The 14,114-nt window shown below is 36.6% G+C and overlaps 2 protein-coding genes across 2 annotated transcripts; both read left to right on the plus strand.

Moving 5' to 3' along the window:
• The first annotated feature begins 4,886 nt into the window (after window positions 1–4,886).
• Window positions 4,887–6,515, plus strand: LOC130740150 (uncharacterized). The gene is made up of 3 exons (XM_057592661.1): window positions 4,887–5,529; window positions 5,796–6,287; window positions 6,412–6,515. The coding sequence occupies exons 1-3, from the start codon at window positions 4,887–4,889 to the stop codon at window positions 6,513–6,515; spliced, it is 1,239 nt and encodes a 412-aa protein (XP_057448644.1).
• Window positions 6,516–7,213: 698 nt separating this feature from the next.
• Window positions 7,214–14,106, plus strand: LOC130733435 (probable beta-D-xylosidase 7). The gene is made up of 6 exons (XM_057585612.1): window positions 7,214–7,728; window positions 8,106–8,405; window positions 9,838–10,007; window positions 10,101–10,198; window positions 11,560–12,336; window positions 13,122–14,106. Exons 1-6 carry the CDS (start codon window positions 7,300–7,302, stop codon window positions 13,709–13,711), a joined length of 2,364 nt encoding a protein of 787 aa, XP_057441595.1. The 5' UTR covers window positions 7,214–7,299; the 3' UTR covers window positions 13,712–14,106.
• The last annotated feature ends 8 nt before the right edge of the window (window positions 14,107–14,114 follow it).

Here is a 14,114-nt window from a genome sequence, read left to right on the forward strand (position 1 = left end):
GACGCCACCTTCATGCTTTGCCACCTTTGTTGTCGTTTTGTAGATAGGTCGCCATTCGTCATCATTTGCCATGAATGCGGTTGTGCGTCTCGAGGAGTTACACCTTTTCAGTTCATGCCTTTTCAAATTTCAAATCCAACGTCCTTTCACGATCTTCCCCCACTCATTCTCTCTCCTCCTTAATATTACCAACATATTAGACAATAGTGATGCAATTCTGGATTTTTTTGGAAAATGCTTAGAACACTTGTCATCCACCATGCAAACAGAATTCAGATCAATGACACCACATGGCCATGAATCATGTAAGAGGAAACCGCTTTGTATGCTTAGGATTTAGGTTGTTTATTTCATGATTTTATTTTAATTTATTTTTTATTTATTTTAGAGTATTAATTAATTTTTATGGTATTTTTATTGAATTTTCGGATTTTTAATTAATTCTGGATTTTATGAGTTTTTATTGTGATTTGCAAGATTTTGATAGTTTTTATCTATATTTATTTAGTATCTTTTTAAATTTTAGATATGATTAGGATTTAGGTTGTTTATTTCATGATTTTATCTTAATTTATCTTATTATTTATTTTTAGAGTATTAATTAATTTTCATGGTATTTTTATTGAATTTTTGGATTTTTCCTCAGATTTAAAATTTTCAAATTAGCCAAGATTTTCTCAGGATTTACATTATAAAATTATCCAAGATTGTTTCTGCAATAAAAGTAAAGTCAGGTGTAAGGAGTAATCTAGGTAAATCTTAGATAATTATGGCAAATCATTTAAAATACGGTTTCATGATTTGTTCATAGTAGTTGTTCTGGTCTAGTATAAAAAAATAGAAAATTAGATTAAAAGTAGTTGTACCCAAAATACTTTCTTTACCATTATAAAAAGTTCAAAAAATATATAAAGTATTACTAAGGTTAAAGATGCAACTCATAGGAATCAGGTTCTCGACCTACGTGTTCAAAGAGACATGGAGGACTTTCTCTTGTGTTTCACTTGATGTATATGTAATATTAAAACTATTTTAATGTTCCTTCTCCTGGAAGCTTTTTAAAATAATAACTATAAGTTTATTTTTCTAATAGATTTAACATGAAAGTATTTTAATATAGAATATTCATTGCTATTAAGCTTGACCGTGTTATTTAACATAAGTAAATATATACTATAAATGTACTAATATTTTTTAATTCCCGTACAACATATTTTGGTTATCAAATTATTGTACTTTTATACAAATTTACTCCTAAAAGTTATCTAAAAAAAATTAATATAATTAATTTTAGTATTTTCTCATAATTTCCTTTAAAAAAATTAACTCACCGAGTCTTGTAGATGGAAAAAATCCCGTTCGGAGAGTTAGCCCCACCACGATGTTGATTTTTCCGGCTCAAACAGAATTGTCTTCGAAGGAGGACACCTGTCTTACACCAGGTTTAAAAAATTAATCAATTTATTCCTTCTTTGTGACCCTGCTTATTTCTCCCACTATTTCTCTTTGTTCATCAACTCATGAGAACATTCATCTCATGTAGAATGAAAAAAAAAAACCCACAAGAACTTGGTGCTAAAAACAATTTATGAGAGAGCATCATTAAAACCTCCCTAGGAAAAATCCAGTGGAAAAACCCTAGGGGAGGAAAAAGATAACTAAAACAAAAGTCAAGCACCAAATATACCTCAAAAAAAGCTACACAAAACCACCCCCTACAAAAAAAACATTAGCAGCAAACAATAAAGAAATAGAAAGATCAGCTCCAATGGCATGTAGTTCCTGCTAACTGACAAAACTGTACAAAGTCTCAAGCTTGATTATAATAGCCAGTAAATCTCCACCTCCAAAAATAAGCATGACATTCCACTTTCCATGACCTATTGCTTTAAAGAATAATTCAAGAAAGATAAATAGAATGAAAAGTTTCTCAGATTTAAAATTACCTTTGAAAAATCGTTTCAAGATTTGTTATGGAAATAAATTTTAGGTGAAGAAAAAGTTTATTTTTAGAGTATTAATTAAATTTTATTGTATTTTTATTGTATTTTTGGATTTTTATTTAATTAAAGATTTTATGAGTTTTTATTGTGATTTGATAGTTTTTATTAATTAATTTTTATGATATTTTTTTTGAATTGTTAGTTTTTTATTTAATCTAAATCTTAGATAATTAAGACAAATCTTTTAAAATTTTAATATTTTATGAAAAAGTTTCTCAGATTTAAAATTACCTCACCTCATCAAATCAGCCTTAGAGAAGTTCTTCTTTTCTAATATATATTGATATTGATATTGATTCGAATTTCTGTAAATAAAAGTGAAAGTTCACATAAATTTTTTTTATTTAATGACCTGAATATCAAAAAAAAAATTACATCTCCTTTCTTAACTTTTCTTTTTTTTTCCTTACTATTCTAAAAAATTAGAAACTTAATTTTGTGATATTTAAATTAAAAAAAAAATCGTCTACTATAACTATCTAAAAATACAAAAACAAAAATAATTAATGTGATCATAAAATTTTATATTTTTGGAAATAAAAAATATATCAATAGGTTAAAATTAATACAATTAATATTATTACCACATAAATGATCTCAATCTTTACAATGATAACAAGTTTACCAATTTTACCTCAAAAAGTGGACATTAATTATCTGAGTTAGATTTCAAATAAACGTGGTAAATTAAAATTTGAAATTGGGTGAATTTGTTTTTGAAAATTCACATAAGTTATTTTGTTTGACTACTTGAATACATTTTTTTTTATGTCACATATCTTGAATTTTCTTCTTTTTTTTCTTACTATTCTTAGAAATGAGAAACTTAATTTTGTGATATTTAATTTTTAAAAAATCACTAATACAACTTTCTAAAAATAAAAAACCGAAAATAATTAATGTGATCATAAAATTTTATATTATTAAAAATTGAAAATATATCCCTATAATAGTTGTTCAAATTAATACAATTAATACTATTACCACATAATTGATCTCAATCTTTTTTTTTTGGTTACATCCGAAAGATTAAACAAAACTAAATTAGAACATCCTGACACAGCAGGGGCACTATATCCGCCGGAGGTAGTCGCCAAATCTTCAGCTGACAACGAACTCTGGTGGCAAATCTAGCTAAAACATCTGCAACGGCGTTCCGATCCCGAGAGATGTGACTCACTTTAACCTCCTAGTTTCTGTGAATCAGCTCGCGCTCCTGCATCACGCTGCCAATATTGATCCACATCATGACCACCCATCACCAATTCAATCAGCTCCAAGCAATCATTGCGACAAACCACCTTACGGTACCCCTGCTCCCAAACAAGTTTCAAGCCTTCATGGAGTGCACGAAGCTTGGCTGTGAGCACGTCCCCCACACCCCAAAAGACAGCAAACCCCGTCAACCAGCGTCCATTTCTATCCCTAAACGCACCACCTCCACCAATTTCATGAGAGTCATGAATCATGCTGCCATCCTTGCACAGCTCTACCATCCCCGCATCCAGTGCTTCATAAGTTAAATAAATGCGATAAATTAAAAATAAAAATAAAAATAAAATTGAAATTTGGTGAAGAAAAAAATATGAAAATTCACATAAGTTATTTTCATAAGTGCAATCTCTTTCTCATGCTGCCATATGCCTCCAAAGACCAATATATACTCATGGTCAATTGTATGTGGCGCTTTCAAGTGTTACAAGTAAACACGGGGTGAAAATTCTTGCAATTGATTATGAAGGAAAGACATGTTCAACAACAACAAATGTAGTTGTGCGTCTGTGGTGTGTTGTAGGAGATTTTAATTATGTGCGAGCTATTGAGGAGCGTTGTGGGATTTCTTCCGGTTCAGATCATTTTCATAGGGATACAGTGGAATTCAACGCGTTCATTAATTCTATGGAACTCCTTGATATCCCTTTAACGGGATGTCGCTTCACTTTGTTCAGGCCGAATGGACAAGCTGTTAGTAGATTGGAGTGGCAAGACATGTGGCCAAATTGCTACCAACAAGTGCTTGGTAGAGACATTTCTGATCATTGCCCGATGCTTATTAAATCATCTAACCTTAATTGGGGCCCTAGACCATTTCGTGTTCTTAATTGTTGGTTCCATGATCCCGGCTTCTTCAAATTCGTCGAGAATGAATGGTCGAGACTTCACTTCAATGGTTGGGGGGCTTTTATCCTAAAAGAGAATTTGAGAGCACTTAGACTTCGGCTGAAAACTTGGAACGCCGAGGTGTTTGGTGATCTTACTAAAAGGAGAAGGGAGATTGAGCAAAAAATGATGGAAATGGATTTGAAAGCAGAGGATGGTGTTCTTTCTGAGGAGGAAGCTAAGGAGAACAGGGATTTGCAATTGAATTTTTGGAAAGTGACAATGCAAAATGAGTCCTTACTTTATCAAAAATCTACATCCTGTTTGATTAGGGAAGGAGATTCCAATACTCGCTTCTTTCATTATACTATCAATTGGAAGAGGAGAAAAAATACGCTTTTGGGACTCAATGTAGATAACAATTAGATTGAGGAGCCTTTAGAAGTGAAACAAAAGGCGAAGGATTTTTTTGAGAGAAAGTTTGAGAAGGACAACGCAGAGGCACCAAGGTTGGACGGTGTTTCTTTCAATCAACTTTCCCAAGGTGATAATGACTTCCTTATTGCCCCCTTTGGTTTGGAGGAGATCAAGGAGGCGGTTTAAGATTGTGATGGTGACAAAAGCCCGGGACCGGACGGCTACAACTTCAAATTTATTAAATCTTTTTGGCATCTTCTTCATGGCGACATCAAAAGAGTCTTGGATGATTTTCATCGCAATGGAGAGTGGCCAAGAGGGAGCAATGCGTCTTTTATTGCTCTTATTTCGAAGACGACGTCTCCTATGGGCCTCAATGACTTTAGGACAATCTCGCTTGTGGGGTGCATGTATAAGATAGTATCCAAGATTCTAGCAAGTAGATTGAAAATCAAGCTTTCAAAGTTAATTGATGTCAACCAATTTGCTTTCTTAGGGGGGAGAAACATGTTGGATAGTGTGCTTATTGTGAATGAGATTATCTCGGAGGCAAAGAACAAGAAGATTCCTTCATTGGTTTTCAAGGTTGACTATGAGAAGGCTTATGATTCGGTTCAATGGGATTTCCTCCTCTGCATGCTCCAAAGAATGAACTTTTGCAACAAGTGGGTGACTTGGATTAAGGGGTCCTTGGAGTCCAATTCCGTGTCGGTGTTAGTCAACGGGAGCCCAACCCAAGAATTCAAAATGTGGAAAGGATTGAGGCAAGGTGACCCAATTGCACCCTTTCTCTTCTTAATAGTGGCGGAAGGTCTTAATGGTCTCCTTAAGAATGCGATGGAATTTAACAAATTCACCGGGTTCAAAGTGGGGAGGCAAGGCGAAGTGGTGATTTCGATGGTTCAATTCGCGGACGACACCCTTTTCCTAGGGGATGCAACAACTCAGAATGTAGTGACTCTAAAATGCATACTTAGATGCTTTGAGTTGGTGTACGTCGGGATTGAAAGTAAATTTCTTTAAGAGTAAGCTTATTGGTATTTCTGTAGAGGACGCTAATCTCAGACGCTTTGCCACTTTGCTCCATTGTAGGATTGCCGCTGCTCCTTTTAGATATCTGGGGATGCCAGTAGGCGGAAATCCAAGGAGATCTTCTTTTTGGGAACTGGTGATTAGTAGGGTAAAAAAACGTCTTGTGGCTTGGAAGAACAAATCCCTTTCTTTTGGAGGTAGAATTTGTCTTATCAAGAGTATTACAGAAACATTGTTATGCAGAGGGCATCAGCGACTGGTTTGACACAAAAATTTATAGGACTGTGGGGGAAGGAAATGCAGCAAAGTTTTGGTCGGAGGCTTGGTTTAATCAGGAAAAGCTTCTTATCAAATTTCCAAGACTTTATAATATTACAATTCAGAGAGATTGCTGCATCAGAGAAGTTGGATTTTGGTTAAATGGGATTTGGAATTGGGACTTGAAGTGGAGAAGAGACTTGAGGGAGTTTGAAGCAGCACAATTTGATGTTTTAATTGACTATCTTCGCTGGGCTTGGAAAGCAACACCGGAAGGTTTTTTCACAGTGCATTCAGCATACTGCTTGCTGCAGGGGCCAAGGTCTTTGGACCCGAATGATGTCTTTAAACAGCTTTGGAGCTCTCGAGCACCACCAAATGCAGTGTCCTTTGCGTGGCGAATCATTCTAGACAAACTTCAGACCAAATCCAACCTACTGATACGTCATGTTCTGCATTCAGCGGAGGAGACCCTGTGTTCTTTGTGTCACCAATTTGAGGAATAGACGCCCCACTTGTTGTTTTCGTGTCCCTTCACTTGGAACCTATGGATGGCTTGCTATAGATGGATGGGTTATGTGACTGTTATACCTATTGATAGCAGGAGCCACTTCCTTCAACATGTGTACTGGTGCTGGTCTGAAAATCAACGAAGGAGCTCATGGGCAGTTTGGATCTCGGTTGTATGGACAGTATGGACCGTGAGAAACGATTGCTTTTTTAGAAATGGTACTGCAGAAATTGAAAGGGCATTGGACTTGGTCCAATTTCGATCTTGGAGTTGGCTGCGTGAGAAAGAAAAAGGGTTCAGTTGCTCCCTTTATGATTGGCAATTGCATCCCTCTATGTTCATTGCTTTACTCTAATTTTCTGCATGTTGAAATGATGAGCTGCTGCATAATTCCTAGCTACTGTGCGTTCCAGTGTTTGACTCTAGTGGAATTGGCAACCTCTGGCTTTTTTATCACACATTTTGGGTGCTGATGGGTTCTATAGGAATTATTTTGTATCAGGATTGGAAGCTAGGCATTTTTGTCATGCTTTCCTTTTTGTCCCTTTTCTATATCCCCTTTCCTCTTTCTTATTCTTTCAATCTTTGTATTTCTTGCTTGGGTTTGAAGTATCCCTTATACTTCACTATATATATTATTATTGGCTTATAAAAAAAAAATAGGATTTAAATAACAGTTGAGTACTTTTATGACGTACATATATTTTTCATTTACCTTTATATTATAAATTTGTCTCCAACATATTGCATGGCACGGGGCCACGGGCACAATATTAGTATGAATTATTTTCAAATTTATAATGTGTGATGTAAAAAAATGGAAAGCCAGTGAGAAAAAAAATGGTTGAAATATTCGTTAACAATTAACCTCTACTAGTCATTGAGATTTGAGAAACATGACTGTAAAATCACGTTAATAAAGTTGCCAGACCCACGTCTGAAAGTGTAACCTGTTTGTGGCTGTGCAGTTCAAACTCCATGGAATGTCAGTTTCACTTTCACACCATGGTCCTCTCATCACCCTTCACCTTTCTCACGTTCCTCACTCTCACTCTCACCCATGCCCAGTTCACTCATCCACCACCTCCTTTTGCTTGCGATTGGTCCAACCCCTCCACCAGATCCTACCCATTCTGCAACCCAAAGCTTCCCATCAAGCAAAGAACCAGAGACCTTGTCTCACGGCTCACATTGGATGAGAAACTCGCCCAACTTGTTAACTCAGCCCCTCCCATTCCCCGACTCGGCATCCCAGGTTACCAGTGGTGGAGTGAAGCACTTCACGGTGTTGGCAATGTTGGTCGTGGCATCTTCTTCAATGGTTCCATTTCTTCTGCAACTAGCTTCCCTCAAGTCATTCTTACCGCAGCCACCTTCGATTCACACCTCTGGTACAAAATTGGTCAGGTACTTCACTCACACCCATCAAGCTATAGTGAAGTTTCTATTTTTACTATCTGGGTCTTCATGTTTTGCTCTGTTTTTTAGAGGGGTGTTCAATGCTACTCTGTTACACTCACTCATCAAACTATAGTAAAGTTCCAATTTTTATTACCTGGGTCTTTATGTTTTGTATCTATTTTTAGGGGTGTTCAATGTTTCTCACACCAACTCATTAAATTATAGTAAAGTAAAGTTCCTTTTTTTCATGTTTTGTTCTGTTTTTTTGGGGTGTTCAATGCTACTCTGTTATACTCACTCATCAAACTATAGTAAAGTTAAAAAATTTCTTTGTGGGTCTAATGGTTTTTTTTGTTTTTGGGATGTTTATTGTGTGAATGAAGGCTATTGGAGTTGAAGCAAGAGCAATCTACAATGGTGGACAAGCTATGGGGATGACATTTTGGGCTCCAAATATCAACATTTTCAGGGACCCAAGATGGGGGAGAGGACAAGAGACAGCTGGTGAAGACCCTTTGCTGAGTTCTAAGTATGCAGTTTCCTTTGTCAGAGGGATTCAAGGGGATTCTTTTCAGGGAGGGAAATTGAGGGGCCACCTTCAAGCTTCTGCTTGTTGCAAGCATTTCACTGCCTATGATTTGGACAATTGGAAAGGTGTGAGTCGCTTTGTCTTCGATGCTCAAGTAAGTGAATCGCACTCTCTACTCTGTTTCTCATTTTTTGAGACTATCCTTTTGAGCATTGGATTCTTACTAGTTGTATGTAGCACACTAATACTTTCTCATTTCTAATTGTTTGATTTTATTTACATTACCCTACATTGTCTGAGAATTTGTAAAAGAAAGATATGCATGACTTTTATGATTTATTATTGTGGTTGATTTTCATATTTAGAATATCTGGTTTTTTCTTTCTTGTGGTGAACCCTATGCTTTGTTTGGTAGAGAAGAGAGAGATAGAGTAGAGAGAGTAGAAAAGAGAGAAATTGAGTAGAGAGAAATAGAGTAGAGAGAAGAGAATTGTGTGAGTTCTCTCTCCCTTCGTTTGGTTGGATAGAGAAAGGAAAGAGAGAGAGTAACTTTTTGTGCTAAAAGACTTTTTTGCCCAAACTTTATAGTGCGATAATGTTTCTCATCTAAAAAAACGACAAAGCATCTCATTGACACCAAAACTCTTGATCAAGACCAGACATAAATCAAATTCGTTAATTTCTAATTTTCTATTTACATGATGCCTACCTTGTCGAAATTAAAAACATTTAACCCACAAAATTGAACTTCCAAAAAAAAACACACAGATAATACATATTAAAAAGAACGAGCTGTCGATTGGGTCGTCGGAGAATGGATGGGTGGGTGGGATGAAGCTGGTTATGGGAAGAACAACAAGAGAAAGAAGAACTATGAGGTGAAGAACTATGAGGTGAGGCCTGAGGGTAGAAACGGAAGAAAGCATAAAACAGTTCCTTCTCTCCAGATTTCTTCGCAAAAGGAGGGGACTGGAAAAATAGATGGGGCCCACGTGAATTCCCTATCTCTCTCCACTCTCACACCCAACCAAACAAGGGTGAGTTGATTATCTCTACCCTATCTCTCTCTTTGCCATTTCTCTCTACTCTAACTCTGTCCTACCAAACAAGCCCTAAAAGACTAAGACAGAGCCAACACGACTTAAACTCTAATCTCTCAGAATACAAGTGAGCATGTATTCTATATACATTTCCTAGATTACCTCTTATAGACCGAGGCGTTAATTACATAATAAAGAAAATTTAATTCTTCACCTTTGTCTCACCTAAATTGCGGTCTCTCTCACCTCCCTGGCATAGTGACACCGTCGGTATTTAAAGTTGATGGCGCGATCCCTTCAATTTTGGTTGAGCATTTCCTAAACCCTCTCCTGAAAATGTACTATTACGTTACTTCAAATGGGGTCGATCAACCTGTCGGTTGGGTTGAGCTACTCCACTATTTTGCACATTATATGAGCAATAATAGCTAGTGTGAAGATGCGTGGTTAATTGATGTGATTGTGACATATTTTTTGTTTATTTTTCACAGTTTACTCACTTTTTTACCTTTTGCTGAAATGCCTTTATACATTATGATGACTCAGGTGACTTTACAAGACTTAGCGGACACATATCAGCCACCATTTCAGAGTTGCGTACAGCAAGGACGAGCAAGTGGGATAATGTGTGCTTACAACCGTGTAAATGGTGTTCCGAACTGTGCTGATTACAATCTCCTAACCAAAACCGCCAGAAAACAATGGGATTTCCACGGGTGATTAATTTGCTAAATTTTCTCCTCTCTTTAATAAGGACTAATTGTTCCCTAAATTGAACATCTTAGGTGAAATTAAATGAAACAAATCAGGTACATTGCGTCAGATTGTGGAGCAGTGGCGATCATACATGATGAGCAAGGGTATGCAAAATCAGCAGAGGATGCTGTAGCTGATGTTATTCGGGCTGGTATATTAGGATCTAACCCTCTCTCTTTTTAGATTGTTATCTTTTATCTCTCGTTGCTTTAGCCTTTAGGCAACAATAATGACCAAATATAAATACTGATTAATCTTGGTGATAATTAATTAGAATCACCTAACCACATGTTACTTATGCATCAAGCTTTTGTCGCTTGTCTTTTGTCGGTTTACACTTTACATGGCTTTGATTATTATCCGTAAGTTTAGTTGTGTAAAGTCATGGGTTTGGCCCGCACTAGGCACTAGCACTGTGCCACTACATGCACTTGTCTCTCAGTCTCAATCAACCAATAACCGTCTCTTTTCCTTTGTTTCTTATGCTCATACCATAGCTTCTTGTAGTTATTCCTTTTCGAAAGAAGTTTGAGCAAGGACATTTTGAAGCAAGGAGCAATGAGAGTTTGTGAAATTTTATCATATCAAATTATCAATTTTCTGTTTGAAGATTGACCTACTACATTTTGGACGAAAAAAACAAGACCAATACCGGCAATACGGTTTTTGGGCTAAGCGTTGGGCTATCTCTTCTATGGGCTTAAAATCCAAGATATAAATACACTTCAAAGTAGCCTAATTAAAGTTGCCATGTTGGGCCCAAACATTGCTACTAGAGGATTCTTGGGCAAAATTAAAAGTGCCATCCCATCCCCATCCCCATCCCCATCCCCATCCCCATCCATTTGTTCCATAACTCTTTAAACTCTTCATATCTCCCTTCTCTTCACAACACACCGTAAACTAGTGTGTTAGTGTGTGTAAGTTAAATAACTAAGGGTGCGTTTGGATTTCAGTTGAGATCAACTTGAAAGCACTTTCAACCCAACAGACCCGAAGAGTTACTTTCACATTCATATACATTAGAATTCGTGTTTTTCAGTTGAAACTATTTTAGAACGTGTGTGAACGGAAAACCAAACACACACTAACTAGTAACTACAGCAAATTAAAATAATGCAATTTAAATAGATTTCTTTATTCTAGTTTGTGGTGCTCAATTATTTAGCATATATAAACTAGAATGTGGCACCTTTTTTGAGTTACATATAACTATCGCATTTTAATTTGTGAAGAGTTAATTTTTTATACTGCATTTAATATAGCGGTATTGAAATACAATGTTAGTTTCCGGAATATAGGAATTGCAGAAAGTAAACAGTAAGTTAAGCTTCCACAAATTAAACTGCAGAAGATAAAAACCAAATTTTGGTTCGCCTGTTGGGTAAAAGACACATATATGATTAAAATGTATCTGGGAGATTAGTCTCTCATTTATGGGCTGAAGAGGGAGGATACTCTGGGAAGAAAAAATAGATAGATAACAATGATTGTTTTCTTTCAAATGTGCAGGGATGGATTTGGAATGCGGTTCTTATTTAACAGACCATGCTAAATCAGCAGTGGTGCAGAAAAAACTACCCATATCACTAATAGACCGTGCCCTTCACAACCTGTTTTCAATCAGAATAAGGCTTGGCCTATTTGATGGAAATCCAAACAAGCTCTCATTTGGCATGATTGGTCCAAACCATGTCTGTTCCAAACAACACCTCTACCTTGCTCTTGAAGCTGCAAGAAATGGCATTGTCCTTTTAAAAAACACAGCCTCACTTCTCCCATTTCCAAAAACAAGCCCCACCACCATATCCCTAGCAGTGATAGGTCCCAACGCCAACGCTTCCCCGCTAACTCTTCTAGGAAACTATGCTGGCCCTCCTTGTAAATCCATCACAATACTGCAAGGGTTTCAGCATTATGTGAGGGACACAGTTTTTCACCCCGGATGTGATGGTGGACCAAAGTGTCCCTCGGCACAAATAGAGGAGGCTGTGGAGGTTGCTAAGAGAGTGGATTATGTGGTGCTGGTTATGGGGTTGGATCAGAGTGAAGAGAGGGAAGAACGCGATCGTGCTCACCTTGACTTGCCGGGCAAGCAACTGGAACTCATTAATAGTGTTGCCAAAGCTTCTAAGAGACCTGTTGTTTTGGTGCTCCTTTGTGGAGGGCCTGTGGATATTAGTTCAGCAAAGTATGATAACAAAATTGGAGGGATTCTCTGGGCTGGTTATCCAGGAGAACTTGGAGGCATTGCACTTGCACAGGTTATATTTGGTGACCATAACCCAGGTGAATTTTCTTCTGTATTGTACTCTTTAACAAATGAACAAACATAACAAAATAATGTTAGTAATATAATTTGGTATGTTGTAATTTGGATTTAGATCCTCTCATACTTGAAACTGTCTAGTGAGACATTGTGTCTATATCTCTCTTCATAAATATTCAGATGGTCTACCTACATATGAAGAGATAGAATAGACAGAATTTCAACATGACAATGTTGTCTATAACTTTCACATTAGAGGATCTTGATCCTTTGTAATTTATGTTGCTTTGCCAATATACAAATTAGTCTTCAAGTGTGTCAACTTCAGAAATCAGTCTATAGGATGAATTTTCTTTAGAAGTATAATATGAAACATTCATGCCTCTTCACCCAATAACTTAAGTTTTTAAGATAGTTTGTTCATGATATTAGAGTCTATAACCAAGTGGTCTGAAGGTAAAATCCTTGATATCCCATTCTGTGCATGTGCATTGGCTGCCCATCTGATTTAGACCAATAGTCTCTTGCATGCGAGGTTGTGCTTAAGTTTCTGGGATAGTTAATTCATGATAATTTGTGAACAATTCGATACATTCAAAGACTATTTTGTTTACACTAACATTTTTTTTTTCTTGAAAGCAGAACTGTATTGATAAAATGAATAAAACTTCCTGAGGAACAAACAATACAATTTCTCATTTTGAGGAACAAATTACACATCAACTTCAAAAGAAAAAAGCAAAATAATTCACATGTCTAAAAAATTAAACTTACATGGGGTACTGCAATCTTTCATGCAATGCAGGAGGAAGATTACCAATTACTTGGTACCCAAAAGACTACATCAAAGTGCCAATGACAGACATGAGGATGCGAGCTGATCCTGCAACCGGCTATCCCGGTAGAACTTACCGATTCTACAAGGGTCCAAAATTGTATGAATTTGGCTACGGACTAAGCTACTCAAAATATTCCTATGAGTTCATTTCTGTTACACACAACAATCTTCACTTCAATCAATCATCCACTCATATGATACTTGAAAATTCTGAAACCACCAAGTACAAATTAGTTTCTGAATTGGGTGAAGAAGCCTGCGAAAGAATGTCGGTCTCGGTCACCGTGGGAGTTCAAAATCATGGAAGCATGGTGGGGAAGCATCCTGTGTTGCTTTTCATGAGGCCAGGAAAACAGAGAACAGGAAGTTTTATCAAACAGTTGGTGGGTTTTCAGAGTGTGTTGCTAGATGCAGGGGAAAGGGGTCAAATTGGATTTGACTTAAGCCCTTGTGAGCATCTTAGTAGAGTGAATGAGGTTGGTTTGAAGGTCATAGAAGAAGGGTCTCACTTTTTGCTTGTGGGTGATGAAGAGTACCCAATTGATATCATAGTTTGATGTACACATTTAGTGTATGTTTGGATACACGATTGAGAACCACGGTGAAACACAATCATAACGGACAGAAACAACTTTTCTTAGCTTTTGTCACTGTCCAAGGTGATTTTGGTTTCACCGTCATTTTTCACTATGTATTCAAATATGCAATTATTCTTCAACAAGGGAAAGCTAATTTAGTGAACTTATTCATGAAACATGATTCAAATTGGGACTATGAGATTGAGAAATGTATTATATGATTCCTGGCTCGTGGCTCCATGGTTTTCGTATTAGATGAACGAGGTGCATTTTCAGCATTTCATCTTTTTGATCATCAATCCGGATAAACCCGGTCACTGAATTGAACTGTATGCATCATCTAATAAAATTTTGTTATCCTTTTGAGTTTTGAATGTTAAAG

The sequence above is a fragment of the Lotus japonicus genome, chromosome 1, assembly GCF_012489685.1.
Source record: "Lotus japonicus ecotype B-129 chromosome 1, LjGifu_v1.2".
NCBI classification, from domain to species: domain Eukaryota; kingdom Viridiplantae; phylum Streptophyta; class Magnoliopsida; order Fabales; family Fabaceae; genus Lotus; species Lotus japonicus.